Raw genomic sequence first — 21,196 nt, forward strand, 5'->3', positions numbered from 1 at the left:
GACAAGAAGCTTATCCTTTCTGGGCTATGAAAACTCCCAATCTGGAGTCTTCCAATTTTACTTTGTGGACGTGCAATGTCTTGAAAGGAATAGTGTACCCCCAGGATCATGCCCACCCAGAACCTCCAAGGGAGGCTTTGTTTGCATAAAGGTCTCCTCATCTGCAATTAGTAAAGGGCTAAAAATGGAAATGTTCAGGACTTAAGGTGAGTCTCAAATCCAATAACTCATGTGTAGAAAGAGAGGAGAGGGGCATGCACACACGGAAACATGGGGGAGAGTGCCACGTGAAGGCCAGGACCGAGCTGAGAGTGGAGCTGGCACAAGACCAGGAGTACTGAGAGCAACGGGAAGGAGGAGGAGCAAGAAAGGATTCTTCCCTGAAACTGCCCGAGAGCACTGACCTGCTGGCAATATGATGCTTTTGGACTTGGGGCCTTCAGAACCGCAAGAGAATTGACTTCTACTGCCCCAAACCACTCGGTGGCACTTTGTTGTATGTCTTGTACATGTTGTGTTGGCAGCCCAGGAAAACTGATATTCTTTGGAACTTAGGCAGCCTCGGTGTGATTCTTTCTAGAGGTAGTTTCCTAGAGCTTGTGAGCAGCTGCTCCAGGGTCACCATGACACTGTGAGTGAGCACACCATCATGGTGACTGCTCCAGGGTCACCTTGACACCATGAGTGAGCACACCATCAAGGTCGCCGGGAGGGGGAAGCTTGTGGAATCATTATCTTTGGAAAAACATATTGCAGTTTCAACGGTTACTATTTGATCTGCAAACTACCATGTCTACAGCTGTGCACTAGGGAAATAATTTCCTCTTAGTGTCATTGTAATTGTAAATGCACGTGTTACTGCCTAGCCGAAGACCCAGAGACAGTGAGCAGTCTCTCAGGAAGGCACTTCCTCCTTGTCCTCTCCTCTCTTTGCTTTTAGACTTTGCTTCTCACCCCAGCACTAACAACTGATTTTGATGTAGGCCCTGTCACCGTTCTGTGCTATGCATTCTCTAATCTCTGCCAAGTAAATTGTTCTATTATAATGATTAAACCACACAGTTTACACTGCTAAGGTAACTGTCTCTGTCTAGAAGTGGTACCTAACATCCTCAGCCCAGGGTGCTCTGGTCTCAATCTAACAAGAAAATTTACACACTGGAAAGATTACACTTCATGTGTAATATCTTAGTCTCCACTGGTCCCCCACCCAGAATCTGACCCTGTGTGCCATGATCCTGGGGAGACCACTGTTCCTAAACTTTATTTGTTCCTAAATTTTATTTCCAAACTCTCATTGTCTTCTCTAAGACCTGAGGCTAGACATGGAAAGTTCCACGGATCCTTTTGGGTTTTTTTTTGTTTGTTTGTTTTTTGTTCTCGTTTTCTGAGACAGGGGTTCTCTGTGTAGCTTTACAGCCTGTCCTGGAACTTGTGCTGTAGCCCAGGCTAGCCTCGAACTCACAGAGATCAGCCTGCCTCTGCCTCCTGAGTGCTAGAATTAAGGGTGTGCGCCCCAGCCACCTAGCCAAGTTCCACAGATCTTTAGTTAAAACTTTCCAACAAGATGAGCCAGTGATACTAAGGACAGACACAGATAAAACTCAAAGATGTAACCAAAGGCCTGGGCTCCATAATCTCTAGGTCTGCCTAGCCTCTGTGCTGTGATGGGTGGGGTTATTGTTAGGGGTAGTTTTCTTCCTCTGTCCATACCCTGCTGGTGTTCCAGGACACAGTCATTGCCCTTCCAACAAAATGGCTCCTTGGAGGATCTTGAGTACACAAGAGAAAGAAACATTTTTGTCAAGGAAGCAGGTTTGCCACCTCGGTTTGCTTTCTCAGAGCAGTAGGAGTGTCAGTAACAGCACTAAACAGTAAAGGCCCCCAAAGATACTCGTGAGACACAACCAGGTCCAGCTCAACATTATTTATTGATTTAGTCTGTTTCAGAGTCAAGAGGTCAGTCTTTGGGTAGTGGCAAGGAAGGACAGATATCCATGGAGGAAGAAGAGATGCTTTGAATAAAGAATAACTCCAGAGGAACAGGGATTGGAGAAGGTGCAGGAGAATCCGGGACTAGGATGGAGAACAACCCAGGATGCACAAGACTTGGTCTCAGGAATATTTTTTTCTTGACCTGAGGAGGAAAAGATATTGTTAGAGACCCAGGAACCATGAAGTAGGGGGGAGGGGTCAGATTAGGTGGATTCTCTAGTATGATTTTGAAAAGAGCTCCCTGGTTCTCTTCATCTGCCAAGAGTGCATACATAACCATTTCTTCATTTTTCTCTTCGGTCAGTGTCCCTTATGTTCTTTTTGAGATGACAGGATATATTGGGGGCTGGGTCCTCATCTGAGATCCCCTTATGTTCCAGGTACAGTAGTCTATACCCTCCCTTCAACGGCTTGTCCCATCTTTCCATTCTTACCATGGCCATCAGCACCAGGGCGCTGACGAGCACAGCATACAGGGTGGCCTTCCCTAGTAGGATCTCATAGAGGATGGTGGCAGACAGAACCCCCTGGTGATAGGATGCTGTTGACAGGAGAGGAAAATGGACAGTGCCTGTGAGCAGGTGGCCATGGTCACCCTTGTCCTCCGTGTCTGTAGGTTCTTGGCTTTCCAGAGCCCAGACCGTGGAAGAACTCAGAGAAAGGGGGGGAGCCTTACTCACCTGAGGTGATGCCACAGTCTGAAAGAAAAGACAGGGAGAAAAAAAAATGGGTGAGAGAATGTCACTGCTTGGGAATATTGAGCCCTAAACAGCAAAATTTAAAGCTGGACTCGAAGGCCACAAACAAGTACAAGTCAGATGGTATAAGCACCCGCCTCACACTGTCTTTCTTAGAGTGAAGGACAAGTACAAGCCACTATCACTGTAACCTTAAAAATCTAGGACCAATAATGTGGCTGAGACACAGCACATAGATGCTCGGCTGCATGGTAGGTGTGAGGGAACCTATCAGGACAGATCAGAGGCACTAAAGGACTGGGGAACCAAAGGGCCTGAGCTGCCCCATTAAGTTTAAGTCCTCTGTGGGAGGAAGTAAATGCTATGGTTTTCTAACACCCTGTCCTTGATCATCACTTCCAGCACTCCAGCTTTCCGCTAGGTCAATTCTTTGCTTCTACATGGATCTTTCCATTTTTCTGGGATACTGGTGCTGTACAGTCTCCTTACCAACTCCCAAGGACCCACATACCTGCTCGGCCCCGGACCTCTGCACTGACGTTCTGGTCCACAGGCTTGGGCGAGGCCTTGTCCCACTCATCTTCAGCTGTAAGCCCATAGAACTGGACTTGGCAGCGGAAGTGGTTGCGAGGATTGTGCCAGAAGGTTGCAGAGACCCTCAGGCGGCTGCTCAGGCAGTAGGTGATGTTATTGGTCTCCTTGTAGGGCTGAGGGTCTGTGCTGACTCCACTGCGCAGCTCCTTCCCGTTCACCCACCAGCTCAGTTCCACGTGGTCAGGGTAGAAGCCCCTGGCCAGGCACACGAGGGTAGCCATTTGTTTGTCGACGATCTCTGCTTCTGATGGCTCAAACAAGGTGACCTTCGGCGGGCTCACCTTGCTCAGGTCCTCTGGAAAGTAAAGAGGGGTGGAATTAGCATTTTGTTGACCACTCTCTGAGTCCAGTAGAGACTGTAAGTATCTGCGATGACTGAGGGCTGAGAGAGTTTCTGAAAAAGCAAGTGTGTTGTAGCAGGCCCCATTTGCTTTGGAATCACTACTCCATTTCTCTTTTTTTTCTTACCCATTACTTGTATTCATCCAGTATTCCCTGGTCTTCCATTCTCATAAGGGGATACTATAAATGGTCCTGCCCAACACTCTGCACAATGTTCCTTTATCGACATTGTTTTAATCATCTTCCATCAAGTAAAGGTTACTTCTAATTATTATATGTAGCAGTTAAAAGGAGCCTGCCACAGAAATCAGAATTACAGAAACTGAATCTCAAGCAATGACTTCCATGCCCATGTGACATGGGAGAGTCTCTTGAATGTCTCTGTGTCAGTTTTTCTACACTTGCAAAATGAAATGCACAGCACTGACTTCCAGAACTGACATAAGGATTCAAGATATCCCTCCTTAGCTAGGGTTTCTGTATCTGAAAATAAGGGGCAGAGAAATGAAGGATAATTAAGAATGAGATAGCCATTTGGCATAAGGAAGCTTCCCTCAGACCACAGTCTATAGATGGCCTATTTTCATAACCTGGATGTGAAGATAACTTGGTCTACAGTGTGTTCAGGAGGATGTAAGGTTTGCTGAATTTTGTGGTGTGTGAAATAAACCTATCAACTTCTCTGCCTCCAAATACCACTACTTCTTTACATTTTTCTGGCTGTTCTTTGTTTCCAAGCAATTTGGTGAAAATGCAGAGATAGATACATTTTGTTTCAGCAAACCACAGTCTTCTGGATAAGGGAGAAACTTTCCTCTGCCCCTTTCTTATATTTCTATAGATATCACCTCATTCCAGGGCTCATGTCATTGGCATCCAATCTGCAGAATTCTTATGCAAGATCACAGGCTTGGTGCGTGGTGTCAAACTGCAGCCATCACTTTGGAATTCTGTTTGTTTTTAGTAGAAGTCTCCACATTTTTCATTACCCCGCACCCTTTTTTTTGACAGCATCTTCCTCTGTGGTCCATAATGGCCTAGAACTCACTATATAGTCCAAGCTGGCTTAGAACTCATTGTGTAGCCCAGGTTGGCCTCACATTCATGGCATTCCACTTGGGTCAGTCTCTCTAGTGTCTAGTGTTGGGATTGTAGGTGTGGGTCACCACACCTGGCCACATTTTTATTTTTGGCTAAGCATGGGAGCATCCTGGCTGCCTCTCCTTCTGCTCAGCCTCTTCCCCTAATGCCTCATTTTGTATTTATTTAGGTCCAATGGACCTCCATGGAAATGGTAATAATCTTACTTCTCTCTGTGGTACTTGACTCTTATCAATTTTTCTGCTTTTGGTCTGACTAGCCTAACTCTGTCTCATAGATACCGGCATTGAGAGTCTCCCAGCCTTCTATGGGAACTGACCATCTTGCTCAGTACTCATCTAGTTCCTGTTGCAAAAGCCAAAGACTTGCCTGAGTCAGGCATTCTGTTCTCTATTAATCAACACCATAGTCAGGACAAATAGAAGTAGCTACTCACTATACCCTAAGGATTACTTGTACCACTCCACAGGGAGACTGGGGGTAGCTGTACATCCATGTGTGTGAGTCCCTGAGGATTCCTGGAAGGTAGAATTGCCTGTGAAAGTGAATTGTGTTTTAGTAAGCTACTGTTAGTATGTGATTTGTTTGTGAACTGGACTTGCGGTGGAAAAAATTATAAGATTTCTTTTCCTCCTCAAACCACCTCCACATCTGTATCCACAGAAGAGGATCACACATTAACTTACCTAAGCTTACCTTATCACCAAAGAGCCTCGACTGAATTTAGCCTCATCTGGATATAATGTCTGGCTGTTTTCTCTATCCCACCTGACCACAGGAAACCAGCATTTCCTTTAGGCACACTTTCACATGGCTGAGTCCCCTTGGATTCAGCTTAGTGTTCTAACCACAAATGGTGTCCACTGTTGTTAGGGTTATCAAATAATACAGGTTCACATTCCCAGCCTGTGAGTTATTTCTCTTCTATAGCCTTGGCCCCCACTGCCAAGTGATAGTTAAAGTCTATTCTAGTATTGGGATCCTAAGGTTGTTCAAGCATTTTTTTTCATCTCCCAGGCTAAATATTTGATTTTAATGTGTGCTTATGATCAACAAACTTCCTTCATGATCTGGTCTGTCTAGCCTGGAATACATGGTGTGAACAATGAAGATTTTGAGTTAGGATTCAGCGGAATAACCTGAGAATGTATAGACCCCAGTGAATAAGATCTCCCTCACTTGGGGCTGACTAGCCATGAGAAGGTGTAGAAGCATGTCCCTAGGCTCCCATCCCTGCTTCAAGGGATTCCAAACTTAGAAGGGAAACAGTGGATGGAGTTTAAAAATCAATAGTATGTCAACACCACCAGACTTTTGATTCTTCTGTTCTGGCTAATGTTTACCTGTCTGTCCTTGGTTTCTTGCCTGGCACATTCTCCTCCTTTGAAAAGACCCTCGTTTGAACAACTTTTGCCAATGAGACCGTCCTAGAGGTCAGCAGCATCACCCTTGGGATCCCCCTGCCTCTGTATCTGCCCCTTTCTCTCCTGTTACTTTGCTCTCCTGTTACTTATTTTCAAAAACAAGTTTGTTCCGGAGTCCTGATAAATCCTTTTCTCCACCGCCCACCCAGTGCGTGCAAAGCTCAGAGAAAAGAGAATTAAACCGACTCTGTCCTGGCTTGCGAGAGCAATGCTTGGCACCCAATACCCTCCCTCACGCAGCCCTCCCAGAAGCGGTGAAGTTGGAAGCTGTATCCTATTGCAGACTCGACAAAGGAGTCCTAACCCCGATCTACCCCAAACTCCCCCGGGGACCCAGGAACTACGGATGAGAGCGCGCGCGAGATGCCCGAATCTTACCTAAAACCGTGAGCTTGGTGCCGGGACCGAAATACTGCTCATAGGAACACAGAGGCACAACCCTACACTCAAACCCGCGCAATGCAGTGCAGCGAGCTAGTCCCCAGTTTCGTGACAATCTCCTTGCTACTCAGCTTTGCACCGGACCTGGGAACCCGGTGCAAAGACGCTAGCAGCCCCGAGGCTCGCCGCTGCAGTTGCCGAGAAGCTCACCTAGCATGGTCAACTGGCTGCCAGTCCCGAAAACAAGGTCTGCGAAGTACAACCCTGGGACTCCCCACAGAAACCCGGCCAAGGCACTCGCGCCCACTGCAGCCCCAGCCCGCAGCCACCGTGCTTGGGACCCCAGCTCACCTAACACGAGGAGCCGCGTGCCTGGCCCAAAGTACTGGGTCTCTTGGTTCACGGCACCAGAGCCCAGCACAAAAACACCCCAACTCACCTAGCACTGACAGTCGGGTGCCTGCACCGAAGTACTGGGTGTTTTGGCTCACAGCCCCTTGCTACAGCACAAAAACTGGCCCTGGCCATCCTTACTTGGGAATCTCCGTAAGGAGATGTCACCTCACTCCCCTAGCTCCCAACTTACCCAGCACGGTCAGTCTGGTTCCTGGGCCAAAATACAGCGTGTCTGCGCTCACAGCCTCCAGGCTCAGGACAAAAACTCAGTGTTGCCCACCCCTGCTATCCCAACCCTGGCTCAGATCCCCATCAACCATGAGTGCTCTCTTGATGCCAGCATCCAGTCCAGAAATCCCTCCTGCCTGGGCAGGTCAGCTCAGACTGAGAGGAAGCTGAACAGCTGCCCTACTCGGCCCATCTTACCCCCACGGTAGCCCTCCAGCTGCCCTGCTTACCCAACACTGTCAGCTTGGAGCCTTCCCCAAAGTACAGCTGCCCGGTGTTTGCACAGTTCGGGGGTTGCTGGCACAAACCCCGTCTTCCCTGATGCGGGGCCTTGGATGGCTAAGCGCCCTCCTAAGGCTTTCTGGCTCCAGGGGTCTCCCTGGCTGATTATGCTACCTTCTCTCCCACCTGTGCGGCTGCTGCCTTCTTACCTAGCACGGTGAGTCGAGTCCCTGGTCCGAAGAACTGTTCAGCATAGGAACACAGCAGAAAAGGGCTGCCAAGAACTCTTCCTCCTTCCTCACCTTCCTTAGCGTAGACCCAGGGCTACCCGCTTTCTCCATCTCACTCCAGAACTGACACGGCAATCTGGACATTGCACGGGGCCAACCTCAATGTGAAGAGGAGACGCAACATTCGGCTTGGGAATCAATATCCACCTAATTCCTTCAGGGTTGACTCAGTGAACTTGAAATCTGAAGGCTTCCTGGTGGGGTTGGATAGCCTCTGATGAGAAAGAAGACTTGTAATACCTTTCCCACAACGTGTTTGTTTATTTACTTAATATTTTTAATGAATTCTTAATTTACCAGGCGTGTACAGATACTTTGCCAAGGGTAAGCCTTATAAAAGGGGCTGAATGGTGAACCTACTTCCCTGGACTGGCTTTCACATTCATGGGAAGGTGTCTAGGGCAAGGAAATTCATAGCTAACTGTAAGACCTTGTGGGACCACTCACATAGACCCCCTCCTCACATGGCAAATGCATTCCTGGGGCTGAGAGTTAACGTTTTCAGGGGTAGAGCTTTTTGTAAAAGCACCTCCTCTATTTGAATCATTGTGCCCCCCCCCCAGTCCCCACAATGTTACACCATGATACAAAAAAGTTTCTCCCCACAGGTGCCCTCCCCCAGTCCCCGGGCAAGGGCAGGAAGCCCAGGTGGCAGAGAGGTTAGCCTGACTGAGAGGGGCTGGGGAAAGACTAAAGCTGGGTAAATTTAAAGAAAGGAGGAGCTTGGAGAAGATCTTGGTACTAATGGTGGTGCTGATGGGGGCTGGGAGCCCCGGTTCTGAACATGCGCTCACCCTGGGAGACCATCTATGCCACTGGGTCTCTCCCCTCTTTGACTCACAGTGCCCACCTCTTCAGGCTACCTTTATAGTGAGGTGGGTGGGAGGAGGGAGGCGGAAGGGCCCCCCCACAGGAGAAACTCCAGAGCGGTTGATGCAACGTAGAACACAGAGACAAAGACCTCAGAAACTGCCATCATTCCTGTTGCTTCCCAGACACAGTTCAGCTTCCTCCCTCCCTTCCTCCACAAATACTTAGTGGGTACCTGTATGCATTAGGTTATACGCTGTTCACAAGGAAATGAGACCGCTCTCAGAGGGGCATGTGCTGGTATCATTTCTCAGCCTTGATTTTGATTATTTCTGTCTCTGACCCTTGCACCCTGGTAAATGGCTAACCTCCGAAGCATCCAGACACATAGTGTGTGCTTTTTCTCCTGCTCTCGGGTAAGCATGGCCACTCATGCACAGATGAGAGCACTTTTGAAGAATCTGTTCCTTCTCATGCCCTTGTCTGATTAGCTAGCTGCTGAGTGCAGTTTAGTGGACAGTATACAGAAACTTCAAAGCACTGGCTTTTATTTCTGCTCTTTTTCTTCATGGCTTAGTCCCTTTATGGACAGATGGGCTTCTTGAGGACTGTGGTTCAGTTACCTCTGTTCCATGGGTGGTCAGAAGTAATACATTACAGTTGTATGTGTTTAGTGAGTGGGTACTGTGAATGTACATGTAAATGTGTGTGTCTCTGTGTAGCTATATATGCATGTTTGCATAGATTAAACTCTGAATCATATGCAATAGAGAGGGGACGGCTGTGTGGAAGTGTGGATGGATGTTTTGGGAGGACTCCACAGAGAAGACTGTATCTAAAATAGGATCACTTTTATTTCCTTCATTATTCACACGTTTATTAGAAAATTACTACCAACTGTCTATCCCGATACCAAAATACCATTGCAGGGTACTATAAAAAAAAAATACCCTGGTTATGGAAGAACCAGCAATTACATGGCGGGGGGGGGGGGGGGGATCACATAAGAAACAGTGTCATGAAGGAGGTTTTCACAAGGGGCCAGATGGTAAAATACAGGCTGTAGTTGATCTAGTCTTAGGGAGTTCGAAGTAAGAACTGGGCAACAGAATGCTAGAGAAGGTTCCAGAAAGACACTTAAAGCCACGTAGGGTTACTGGGGGAAGAAGGGGCTCCACATTGCTCCAGATGGAACAGGCAGAAGAACATGCAGAATGGCCTGAAAGGGATGAGGAGTGGGGTATGTGGCATTATGAGGTAAAATGAATCATCAGCTCTTTATGCCATTCTCAAGATGGTAGCTACCCCACCACGGTGACATGACTACCCCACCACGGTGACATGACTACCTCACCACGGTGACATGACTACCCACCATGGTGACATGACTACCCCACCATGGTGACATGACTACTCACCATGTGACATGACTACCCACCATGGTGACATGACTACCCCACCATGGTGACATGACTACCTCACCATGGTGACATGCCTACCCCACCATGGTGACATGACTACCCCACCATGGTGATATGACTACCCCACCATGATGACATGACTACCCCACCATGGTGACATGACTACCCCACCATGGTGACATGACTACCCCACCATGGTGATATGACTACCCCACCATGATCATGACTACCCCACCATGGTGACATGACTACCTCACCATGGTGACATGACTACCCCACCATGATGACATGACTACCCCACCATGGTGACATGACTACCCCACCATGGTGACATGACTATTCTGCCATGGTGACAATGAGGACACAGGGCACTTTTGAAGGCTTCCTAGATGTAGAAATAAGTCTTGCTCTTGCTTTTAGGAAGCTGTATTTTCTGTACTTCTGGGCACAACCATGGGGCGTTGTTTAAATCCACCTATTTCACTAAGTAATAATTTACCAACAGATTGGTATCTTAAACAAAGGGCATGTCTCCCATTGAAATATAGTTTTCCAAGACTGCATGACTGTGCCCAGCTGGGAAAGCTGCTTGGTGAACAAACATGTGTTCACTGAGAGGCTGAAAGGAAGATTGGTCACACACAGGGAACCAAGCCTTGTTAACCACTAGAAAATGACCAGTTGCAGATGGATACTTTTGGGTAACCTATAGCTGCTGCTCCCAGAGCGCTTTTCTGAGGATGAGAAACTTTCTGTACTCAGAACCTGTCTTTCTCTCTTGAGAACTTTTAGTTCCCATCACCACCTTCCAAACTTAGCCTCTTCTGTTACTCTTAGGGTGGGGGCCTCACTTTTCTTACCTGAGGGGGCCAACATTTTTTTTGAATATTTCTTCTTTCAAGATTGATCAGGGAGTTCAGGGACAGACAAGAATAGGTCATTCTAGAACATGTTTATTGGTTATGTTTATTGGTTTTAAGTGTGCTAGGCACTCTCCAGGTCACAGGGATTTCAGATGAACATGTGTAAGCATACATGACCAGTAGGCAGACTTTAGGATGCACAGACAAGCGAGAACAGGTCTTCAGAAGTAATGGAAAAAGAGAATCCGAGTTCACATAATGGATTGGAAGCTCTGGGCTCTGCCTCCAGGTCTGGCCTCAGGAATGCTTTCTTTTAACCTGCAGAAGAGAAAGGTTTTAGATTTACCAAGGGCCACGCACAGTTGGGCTTGAGAGGAAGTAGGAAAGGCCATTCAGAGAAATGATAGGGCTCCTCAAATATCCTTGGGGTTTTGGGTTACCACAGCGTGTCCTCTGCATGACTCACTCACTGTAGTTTTTGAAGTTTCTGCTTGTCTTTTATGGTATGGGAGCAAAACTCTATCTATTGCTCGCCTCTGCTTCTGCTAGAGCCCTTAAGCCCCTGGATCTTAGTGTCTTGTGTGCCACGTGCCACCTCCCCTGTATGGTCCACCTGCCCATTCCTTACCATGGCCATCAGCACTAGGGTGCTGACGAGTACTGCATACAGGGTGGCTTTCCCCAGCAGGATCTCATAAAGGACAGTGGCCGACAGGACCCCTTGTTGGTAGGATACTGTTGGGAGTAAAGGAGAGCAGGTAAGTACCCTTGGACAGGCAGCTAGCTCTGCAGTCGAGGTCATGAGAAGTGAAGGGGGAGTCAACTCACCTGAGGTAATACCGCAATCTGCAAGCAAAGGGAGACAGGAAAATGGATGAGACCTCTTTTTATTAAGCAGACTGAAAATTAAGCCAGCCTTGAGGCTAGCACAGTTTGACAGGTCCAGATCTGCCCCTCCACAGTGGCCCCAGAACCCTCTCTCTTCTGTTGTGTCCATGCAAACCCATTATTCTTGAAACCCATGGCTTCGGCACCAAAGATAATGATTCAGAGGCTGAGCTGCCCGGGGCCATGGAAAGGAGACCCCACATGTGAGGCTGCTGGCTGAGGGTCTGGTGTTAGGATTAGCTGTGGTTGTCTAGCTTATCTTCTGGGCAAACTTTAGTCCCCTGCCACCGTTTTTTGTTTGTTTGTTTGTTTTTTGCATCTGGGCTTCCTTCTGGCCTTTGCCTGTATTTTTCCATTTCTCTTTGACACTAGTGATGCCCATTCTTCCAGCTGCTCCCCAGGTCCCACATACCTGCTCGGCCCCGGACCTCTGCACTGACGTTCTGGTCGACAGGCTTGGGCGAGGCCTTGTCCCACTCATCTTCAGCTGTAAGCCCATAGAACTGGACTTGGCAGCGGAAGTGGTTGCGAGGATTGTGCCAGAAGGTTGCAGAGACCCTCAGGCGGCTGCTCAGGCAGTAGGTGATGTTATTGGTCTCCTTGTAGGGCTGAGGGTCTGTGCTGACTCCACTGCGCAGCTCCTTCCCGTTCACCCACCAGCTCAGTTCCACGTGGTCAGGGTAGAAGCCCCTGGCCAGGCACACGAGGGTAGCCATTTGTTTGTTGACGATCTCTGCTTCTGATGGCTCAAACAAAGTGACCTTGGGCGGGCTCACCTTGCTCAGGTCCTCTGAAAATGAAGAGAGGAGGACAGGTCTGAGAGCTATCTAGCCCTGGCTTGGACTGTGTGAGAAGGGGCTGGAAATGGTCATTATAAAGTACATTATAAACTATAGTATAGTAGGTCTTGATAGCATTCTGTCACTGTCTATCTCTGTTGTGGGTCTCCCTTGATGTTCCCTCTTTTTTATCGGTTTATCTAAGTATATGTTCTGTATACTCTCTCCTCCATTTTCCTGAGGTGGAATGGTACCCTGATTTTCTGGACTTTCTTGTAAGGCCTCACATACTGTGACTTCATTTGATCTCCTGTGAAAAATAATATATCCAGTTATTTTTCTTTCAAAATCACAATCTGTGCATGGCTATCTGACCTTTTAGATTTGAAATAGTTGAATTGGGAGAGCTTGAATTTTGAGGCAAAAGTGTCATATTAACATGATCCTAAGAACTAAGGTGATTTTTTTTGATTACTATTTTCTTCTGGGGGTCATGGAGAATGTATTAATGTGCTTGGGCGATTCTGCAAACTATCAAAATTTGTTGCCTAAAAGAGACGTTTTCAACATAACATCCAGAAAAGTCTCTAAGTTTCTGAATACCTTGCTCAACACTTCCCGCCCCCTCTCTCTCTGCATGTACTTGCTTTGAGGTCCCAGCTTGTCTCTGGCTCATGGCTTATCTGATGTTCCACATTTACTCCTACACTGAGGTGTAAGAGGGCTGTGGCCGCTTGCTCAGGAAAACTGCAATCCTGTGGAAGATATTATTCATAGGTTGAACTCTTCTATTTTTCCATGCTCAGCAAGCCTCCTTGATGAGTTTCATAATTCTAGCTCACCGCCTAACTTTGTATTCTTTAATGTAGCGAATGATTAATTGCTCCTATAAACACATCTTAAAACACAAGGGTCCTTTCCGAAGCGGGTCTCCTCTGGAATGGCCTGGGCCACTCACACACTTGGAAGATGGGACAGAAAAACCTTCTAGGATTGTTGAAAAGAATGACACCCTCTGAAGACAACAGAGATGCAAAAATTTACATACAACCTCCAAGCATCGTCCCTTTCTGTGGAGTTTAACATGCTCCGTCCCTGGCTCTGTTCTGACCTGAAGGCAAGGTTCTGATGCAGAAACACAATATGAGATCTCGTTGCTCTGTCTGAAGTTGGGGACTTGTGGGAGAAATTGAGAAGTGGCTTTGAAAAAAGACAAACAGTGGCTTCAAGGAAAATCAATAATAGAAATAAAGGTGGTCACATGAGGTGACCTTTGAATCCTTTAAACGAATTTGGGAGAGAGAAAGCGGTATGGGAGGGGTTAGAGAGACGGAGGGAAGAATGACAGAGAGGTAGAGTCAATGCTCATGCAGGAGGATCTCACAAGTAAAAAGCAAACAAAGCCAATGATTTTAACTTAGACCTTTAAGTTAAAGTTAATTTTAAATAGTCCTTCCTATTTTATGTGTCTTACAGACCCTTACAGCTTAGCATTAAAAAAAAAAAAAAGCCAACTTTTTTTAGGGCTATCACCCCAGACAGTTCCCCAACTTTATTCCTTTGAGCTCCAGGCATTTGAATCTAGTGCTCAGTAGTTTCCTTTAGTATCTATGGCATGGATCCTATCTTCAAGAAAATATCTGTGCAAGCTTCCAATCCTGGGAGAACCAAGCTGTCCCATCCTTCCATTTTTTTTTTTTCCTCTCTCAGACCTCATCACTTCCCTACCCTGCTCCCCCAGCCTGTCTGCTTTCCTCACAATCATATTGGTTATGTTGGGCTTTTACAACAGATACATTAGCTTATTATCCCAAGACAGACCTGGAGTCTGAGGACCACTTATCTCGTTTTTTCTTCTTTATATATAATCTGTAGCTGTTGCTAATATATCATTTTTCTGATTGTAAATTTATTCATATCTATGCCTGAGATACCCACCAAGTACAATGTACTTCAAACTCCCCTGTAGGCAGCTACAGCTCCTGTAATGCTATAACAAAGACTTATGCCCTCTACTCAGGATCAGTCCTTAAGTCACCACCAGCCTAGTCCCCTCTGCCATCCAGCCCTTTAAACCACACCAGGAAGACAAACAGGGGTCTTCAGAGGTTGATACAGAGAGGAGAAAGATGAAGGCAGGATTAGAAGTCTGCACTGAAGGTCAGTGTCTATATTTCAAATCAGAAGACAGAGCCATGTATCAAAACAAGTCGTCAGTGCAGAAAAGGAAAGGGAATGGAAAGGACGGGGAAGTGGTTTGAGAGAGAAAACAAGGCAATGCATCGTTTACAAACTACAGAGATGGGAGTCCAAAGAGTGATAAAAAGAAGGCAAAAGACTCAAAGCCCCGAAGCAAGGCATCCTGTGACTAGAAGGAGAAAACCAACTCAGGGATCAGCAAGCTGCCAGGCTCTAGGGAAAGCAGGAGAGGGTACAGGGTTCCAGATGGGAGCGGGTGACTCTGTCTTCCAATTTTATACCTAAGTTCCTTTCCCAGGCCATTCTGATCCAACACAGGCACCCCTCCAGTCAGCAATAGAGCCCCCATACCTGTCACAGTAAGCCGGGTGCCTGCTGCAAAGTGGAGGGGCGAATTGTAAGAACACAACGGCAGGTGGCCTTGGTAAAACCCGCTAGCAGCCCCAAGCCAGAGAGCTGGTTTAGTTCTCTGAGCGCTGGATGACTGCCACTCTCTGCCTGCAGGCAGGATTCTAGACCACAGTCAACCCATGAGGCATGTGACAGGAGGGGACAGGAGGAAGCGACGCAGAAGGAGCACATCCATGCAAACAGAAAGGTAAGACCACGCTGGGGCTTGGGAGCAGACTGCTCAGAGACTGAAGATTTCTGGGGAAAGAAGCAGTTGCGGGTTCACCTTGTCATAAGGGGGTTAGAGGAGCGTTTTAGACCCCAGCAAGTAAAGGAATAAATTCCCCGACCCCTGCCACCAGTGCTGGGGGTTCACAGACACTCTGGCTCTAAGGGACAGTATCCCCACCTCCTTGGTTCTGTAGCTTACCTAGAACAGAGAGTCGAGTCCCCTCTCCAAAATTCTGGGCCTGATTGTTACACAGTACAACAGGAGAGTGACAAACAGCCCCCTAACCCCAGCTGCTGGGGCCCTCCTTGAGACACTGACGCCACACGAAATTCCCAGGGGCTCCAGCACATTCTCCACCCTTTCATCCTCTGAGCCACAACCTAGGCTGAGTTTTCAGTCCCTTCCCTCTCCAAGGAGCTTTCCTGCACCCCCAGGCTTACAACATACCCTCCCGAGAAAGACACCCTTTACATACCCAGGACAGACAGCTTGGTCCCATGACCGAAAAATAATCTTTCGTTGGAAACACAACATTAAAGCCTGGTGGTAAAACTGCTTGCTGATTTCTGTCCTCCTCCCCATGCCCACCTGACAGCTAGCTTCCCTCGTTCTCAAGGACGCTTTTATCTCTGCCAGTGGAACTAATATAATTGACAGTCAGTTTTCCTGGTGGGTCCATGCATCCTCCTCTCCAGAATCTGTCTTCTGGCTGTGTGAGAGGGCCAAACAGCAGGACTATGAGCAGTATATGAGGCTGACTCCCAGTTGAGCCTGCCTGCACTTAGCAGGATGCCCAGGCTTACTTAGCACAGCCAGCCTGTGAAATACTGGAGATGGACATTCTTCCCTTCTTGTAAGCATGAGCACAGGAATTTAGATCTTCCTGACAGAAGCACACTGCGGCGTAGGCACCCCAGACAGGGGCTGCCTCTGGTGCACAGCCATTTGGCCCTAACTTACCTACAACAGTGAGCCGGCTTCCTTCTCCAAAATAGACCGTGTTTCCAGAACACAGCCTCCCAAGTCCACTTCAAAACTCCTCACTGTTGTGAACCCCATCTCCTTCCTCTTTCCCGTCCTCCATCCCAGGTACCTCTTGACTCAGCCAGGAACCTTCAGACCACCTTTGTGGATTCAGCTTCCCGAGAATGTAGTCCTTGTCATGAACCCACTTTCTCCCTTAGGCAAGACTCATGAGCTAGAGCTTTCTTCTGGTTCCCAGGACCGAGTCATACTTTTCATCCCACACCCAAAGACCCTTAGACCTTACCTATTACTGAAAGCCTGGTTCCTGAGCCGAAGGTGTAGTCATAGTTTGCACATCAAAATATAGGAATGCTAAAATGGACACATGCTTGGTCCTAAGACAGACCTGGGAATTTGCCTGAAAGATATCTTACCTACAACCGTGAGTCTGGTTCCTTTACCAAAGAAAACTTCCGTGTTTGCACAGTGCCGTGGGGCAAGGAGGAAAACAAGCCTAAGGTGTGAAGAGAGGATGGTCCCGGCTAGTGTCTAGAGGACCCTAGGAGAAATGACACCAGCCGGGACCATCCTCTCTTCACATCTTAGGCTTGTGGGGAAGTAGAACATGGCAGATTCCATCGAGTGGGACCGACATTCCTGTTGTGAAGAATGCCCTCTCTCTGAGTCAATACATATAGATATGGTCTCTCTCTGAGGGTCCATCAAAGTGAGGTAGGCTTGCCAAGAGCGGGTTCCCAGGACCAGCCCAGAGTTGAGATCTCCATGGCTTCTTTTTGAGCAGTCTGTAGAACTGTTCACATCTGGTTCCCTTTCCATTGGTGGTGGTCTGGTTCCATAGGGGTTGGCTGAAGGGGCATCCTTGCATCTTTTGCCTCTGGGGCCATTGGGCCATTCTTCTCATGTCTGTGATCTTTCTGCATAGGAGGCTTCCGACGGAAAGGCCCTTTTCTTTTCCATGATCGTGACCTGGCAAGCAGCAGGGGTAAAGTGGAAGCCTTCTGGATCTAAACCCATCTAGGCCTGGGTCCCAGGAGAAAAGCAGAGGACTGTGGGGCCTTGGGGACAGACAGAAAGGTTTTTGTAAAGGTCTCCCATAGAATTGAATCACCGTGCCCCCTGTCCCCACAATGTTACAGCTTTATACAAAAACAACCCACCCATAGGTCCACCCCTTGAAGGCTGGAAGAAACCACCAGAGCAGCTGGTCCTCTGAGGGGAGCTGAAGATAGAAAAGGTGACATCGCCCCCATTGTGCAAGGTGGTGTAAGAAGTGAGCCATACAGGGAGTTTCCTCCTTGCCCCCTGGCCTTCTTTTGAATGTCTTTGTCCTTGGAGCTGGGTGTCATTGCAGTGCTGTTTGCTGAAGGGGCTGGATCCCCTCTGTATCCACCCTTCTCAAGCTGTCGTCATAAAAGGGAACCACCCACCCTATGAAGAAGCAACAGACCCCAATCTAGCCTGGCTCTGCCCTTGCTCCAAGGCTGTGCGTCACTCAGAGGTTACATCTTCCTCCAAGAGCAAGACTGTGTAGTATGCGAACTCTCTCTCTTGTGACAGACTCAAGCCTTCTCAAGGGGTTAACTAGACTCTGGACTTCTTAGAATGATGGTAAAGATGCATGATATTTCCAGGAATGGGTATGAAATGAGGTGAAGTGACCACAAGTGTTATCATGTCATTACTCATCGAGTTAGGCAAAGCGAGATGGGGACAAGTCTCCTTGGAGGCTGGGTAGGGAGAGACACAGTTTGGAAATCATCTTAATTAATCTATAACCACAGGACCATGTGATCATAGTCACAAGGTAGTCTTTCTCTGAAGATATTTCAAAGCTTTGGTAGATAGTTCAAATTTTGTGGTTGAAGATGAGTCTGGCAGGGAGTGGAGGTGCACCCATCCTGGCGCTGTGAGATGAAGCAAGCAAATCTGGGAATAGGAGTCCAGTCTGGTCTATGTCCAGAGTACCAGGCCAGCTAAGGCTGAACTTTGAGACTCCATCTCAAAAACAGACAAACTGGCTCGGAAGTCCAACCTGCCCTTGCATGCCCGGGGTATCTTTCCCCCAGTGATGCTTCCTTTTATTGCCTGTCAAGTGATGATGTAAAACCCAGATGAAGAAAAGATAGACTTGACTATGTAATTTTGTCACATTTATATAAGGAATAGAAACAGAATCAAAAGCTAACTAAAAACCTGGGAAAATATTTGCAATTCTCACCATCAGGACTAGTATTCAATGAGAAGACAATTTAACAGCTCAATTTTTTAAAAAAGGCAAATAGCAGATGTTTTAGAGGAAAAGAAATCAAAATGGTGCTTAAGTGTAGGGAAAAGTCCTCACCATGATAATACGAAGAAAAACTGCATTGAAAGCATGCCTTTTAGCAGTTCAAAAATTGGGCTATTAGAGAGTGTCTTTTGGGGGACTTCACAATGAAATAAAGACTTGAGTATATTTGTTGCTAGTAGGAATACAAAACAAAAAAACTATCTAGAAAATGACTAGAAATCAACAGTGAAGGTATAAATGCGTTCTCATTTTTATTTTCATCCAGAATGTCACCCAAGGAAATTTACCTTGTAGGCACAGTTGCATACAAATGAAACTTTCATCACTTGGGAGGCTGAGGTGGAAAGATTGTTAAGAGTTGGAGGTCAGTTGCTCACTGGTGGATTGCTTGCATGATGGAATCCTCAGGACTGCAAAACAAACCCAAATAGAAATACAGGTAAAAATACAAAATGAACTGTTTAAAGCAATTACCCACCAATGACAGTGGCAGACAGGCCAGTTCCTATTGTTGATTTTGTGGTGAGATTTCAGTTTTGGAAACATATACCTATATTATTTGTTTTAAATAAAAATTTAAAAAATCAGTATAAAAGGAAGGAAAACTAATAAAATGCCATTTTATATAAAAATATATGAAAATCTTCTGTTAAAAAAATACTTAGTTTCAAGTCATTACTTTTTCCAAAGATCTGTTTTTGTAAGAAGCTGTTTCATGATCTTTTAGCTCAGAGAGGCCTGGGCCCCTTAGGAAGCTTGTCAGGATGCAAATCTCTAACCAATTTCCTTGAGCTTTTGATTCAAAGTCTCTAGGACTGGGTTAGTTAACACAGTCAAGTAAATAACCAGAAGAGGTTCTTTTTTAAAAAAATTTATTTATTTATTTAATGCCAAATGCTGTTTATTGAAGGAGGGAAGAGGTCTTAAATACAAGCTTACAGCACAATGGGAGAACCCCAGAGGGCAGAAGTTCACTACCGATGTTTTATAATCTTGCATCTAAGCAGTTAACGCCCATTTTGCAGGATACACAGACAAGGAACTTCCCTTAAGCATTCAGGAGGGTGGAACCCGGGAGGGAATTAGCATAGGGAGGATATCAAGGTCAAGGTCAGCAAGCAACAGAAGAGGTTCTTAAGTGTGTTTCTGTCACAGCAGGAGGTCTGGCACCTCCTGGGCCGAACAGGAAGTTGCAACCTACTGGTGCTCTGAACTGGATGCAGGGCAAAGGGGAGACAGTGTGTTTGTCTCATCAATAGTGGCAGATCTTACAACTCTACTGTAAGCCTGAGTAAAAAAGCCAATCTTTTTTATCATTTGGATGGTGGTAAAATCCATTCTTCATTCTTTTTCCATTGAGATATACATTTTATTTTGATCTATTTTTTTCACCTTTTGATTTCTCACTTTCCCTAGAAATGATTTATTCATTAAGCCAGAGTTTCCTTTTAATCATATAGCTGGGTATCTTAATATCATCTGGCCTTGAAGATAATGGTACCATGTGTTTTAGTGTCATAGTTTCTGATGGTGTTTTTCCAGTTTGCTCATCTGGGTGGCATTGAGACCAAATGTAAAGGCGGCAGTATTTTTAAACAGCAATACAATTTTACTATCATCTCTCTCTCTCTATATATATATCTATGTATCTCTATATCTCTATATCTATATATCTATATTTTCTTTCTATTTCTTCTATATATATCATCTATCTATTCTTTTATTTACTCATTCACTAGTTCACTCCTTTTTTTAAAAAAAAAAACTGGGCAAACATCATAGCTCAATAGGGCAGAAATCAGGTGATGTCATTCATACATATAGACAGCAGAGGGCAGCCTTTCCTTATTTAATTTCTTCTTTTCTTTTTCTGTTTCCTTTTTTTTTTTTTTTTTTTTTTTTTTTAAGACAAGGTCTCACTATGCAGCTCTGGCTGTCCCGGAACACACTGTGTAGACCAGGCTGGCCTCGAACTCACAGAAATCTGTCTGCCTCTGCCTCCCTAGTGCTGGGATTAAAGGCATGCAATCCTAAACCGTCTTTACTTTTTTCTTTTGTCCTAAGTAATTGCTATTTGAGTTTAGCCATCAGAGGGGGTAAGAGGAATGTGCAGAACTCTGGTGGGCGCAGGAAAGGAGTCTTTTAAAGGGTGTATGTTTGAGGTAAAGGGGCGAGATGGGGAGTCATACAAACAGCATTTTATACAAGAACAATTCCTGAACGTTTTAGAATGCTAATGGGTTTCTTTCAGCCCATCCTACCTTGGTGGGTTTCTCAGAAACTAAAACACAAAGAAGTTAAAATGAGTAGCAAATAGTAAAAAGGTCAAACTACTCAAGACTCTTTATTTGAGTTCTGGGGCTGTGGCACCTAGCTAATACTCCCATTTCTTGGGAAGCCCATCCCTGGTGCCTGTCTGACTGAACTCATAAAGTCGTCTTTTATGACTAGGGGACATAGACAAATTATTAAGCCTTTTATGCCATAAATATCCTTATATGTAAGGGTAATGTCTATTTTAGGCAGTTGTTGGTGCTAAGTGAGATAATTCATGCCAAGACGGCAGAGAGTGGTTTTGTATTGTATTGCCACGTCTTTTGTTACGCAGCCTTTTCTGGTATTTCACTGTGCAGCCCAGGCTGAGTACAAGCTTGTAGCAATCCTGT

General features: G+C 46.3%; 2 gene segments (V, D, J or C); both read right to left on the reverse strand.

The window, feature by feature from the left end:
- Positions 1-1,912: 1,912 nt before the first annotated feature.
- Positions 1,913-6,969, reverse strand: LOC114697972. The segment is given in 5 exon segments: positions 1,913-2,137; positions 2,430-2,536; positions 2,676-2,693; positions 3,205-3,582; positions 6,887-6,969. Coding segments are annotated over 4 exon segments (606 nt in total).
- A 3,870-nt stretch (positions 6,970-10,839) lies between these two features.
- Positions 10,840-17,614, reverse strand: LOC114697973. The segment is given in 5 exon segments: positions 10,840-11,083; positions 11,394-11,500; positions 11,594-11,611; positions 12,066-12,443; positions 17,398-17,614. Coding segments are annotated over 5 exon segments (528 nt in total).
- Between the last annotated feature and the right edge of the window lie 3,582 nt (positions 17,615-21,196).

Source organism: Peromyscus leucopus, chromosome 3 (genome assembly GCF_004664715.2).
Source record: "Peromyscus leucopus breed LL Stock chromosome 3, UCI_PerLeu_2.1, whole genome shotgun sequence".
Classification (NCBI taxonomy): Eukaryota; Metazoa; Chordata; class Mammalia; order Rodentia; family Cricetidae; genus Peromyscus; species Peromyscus leucopus.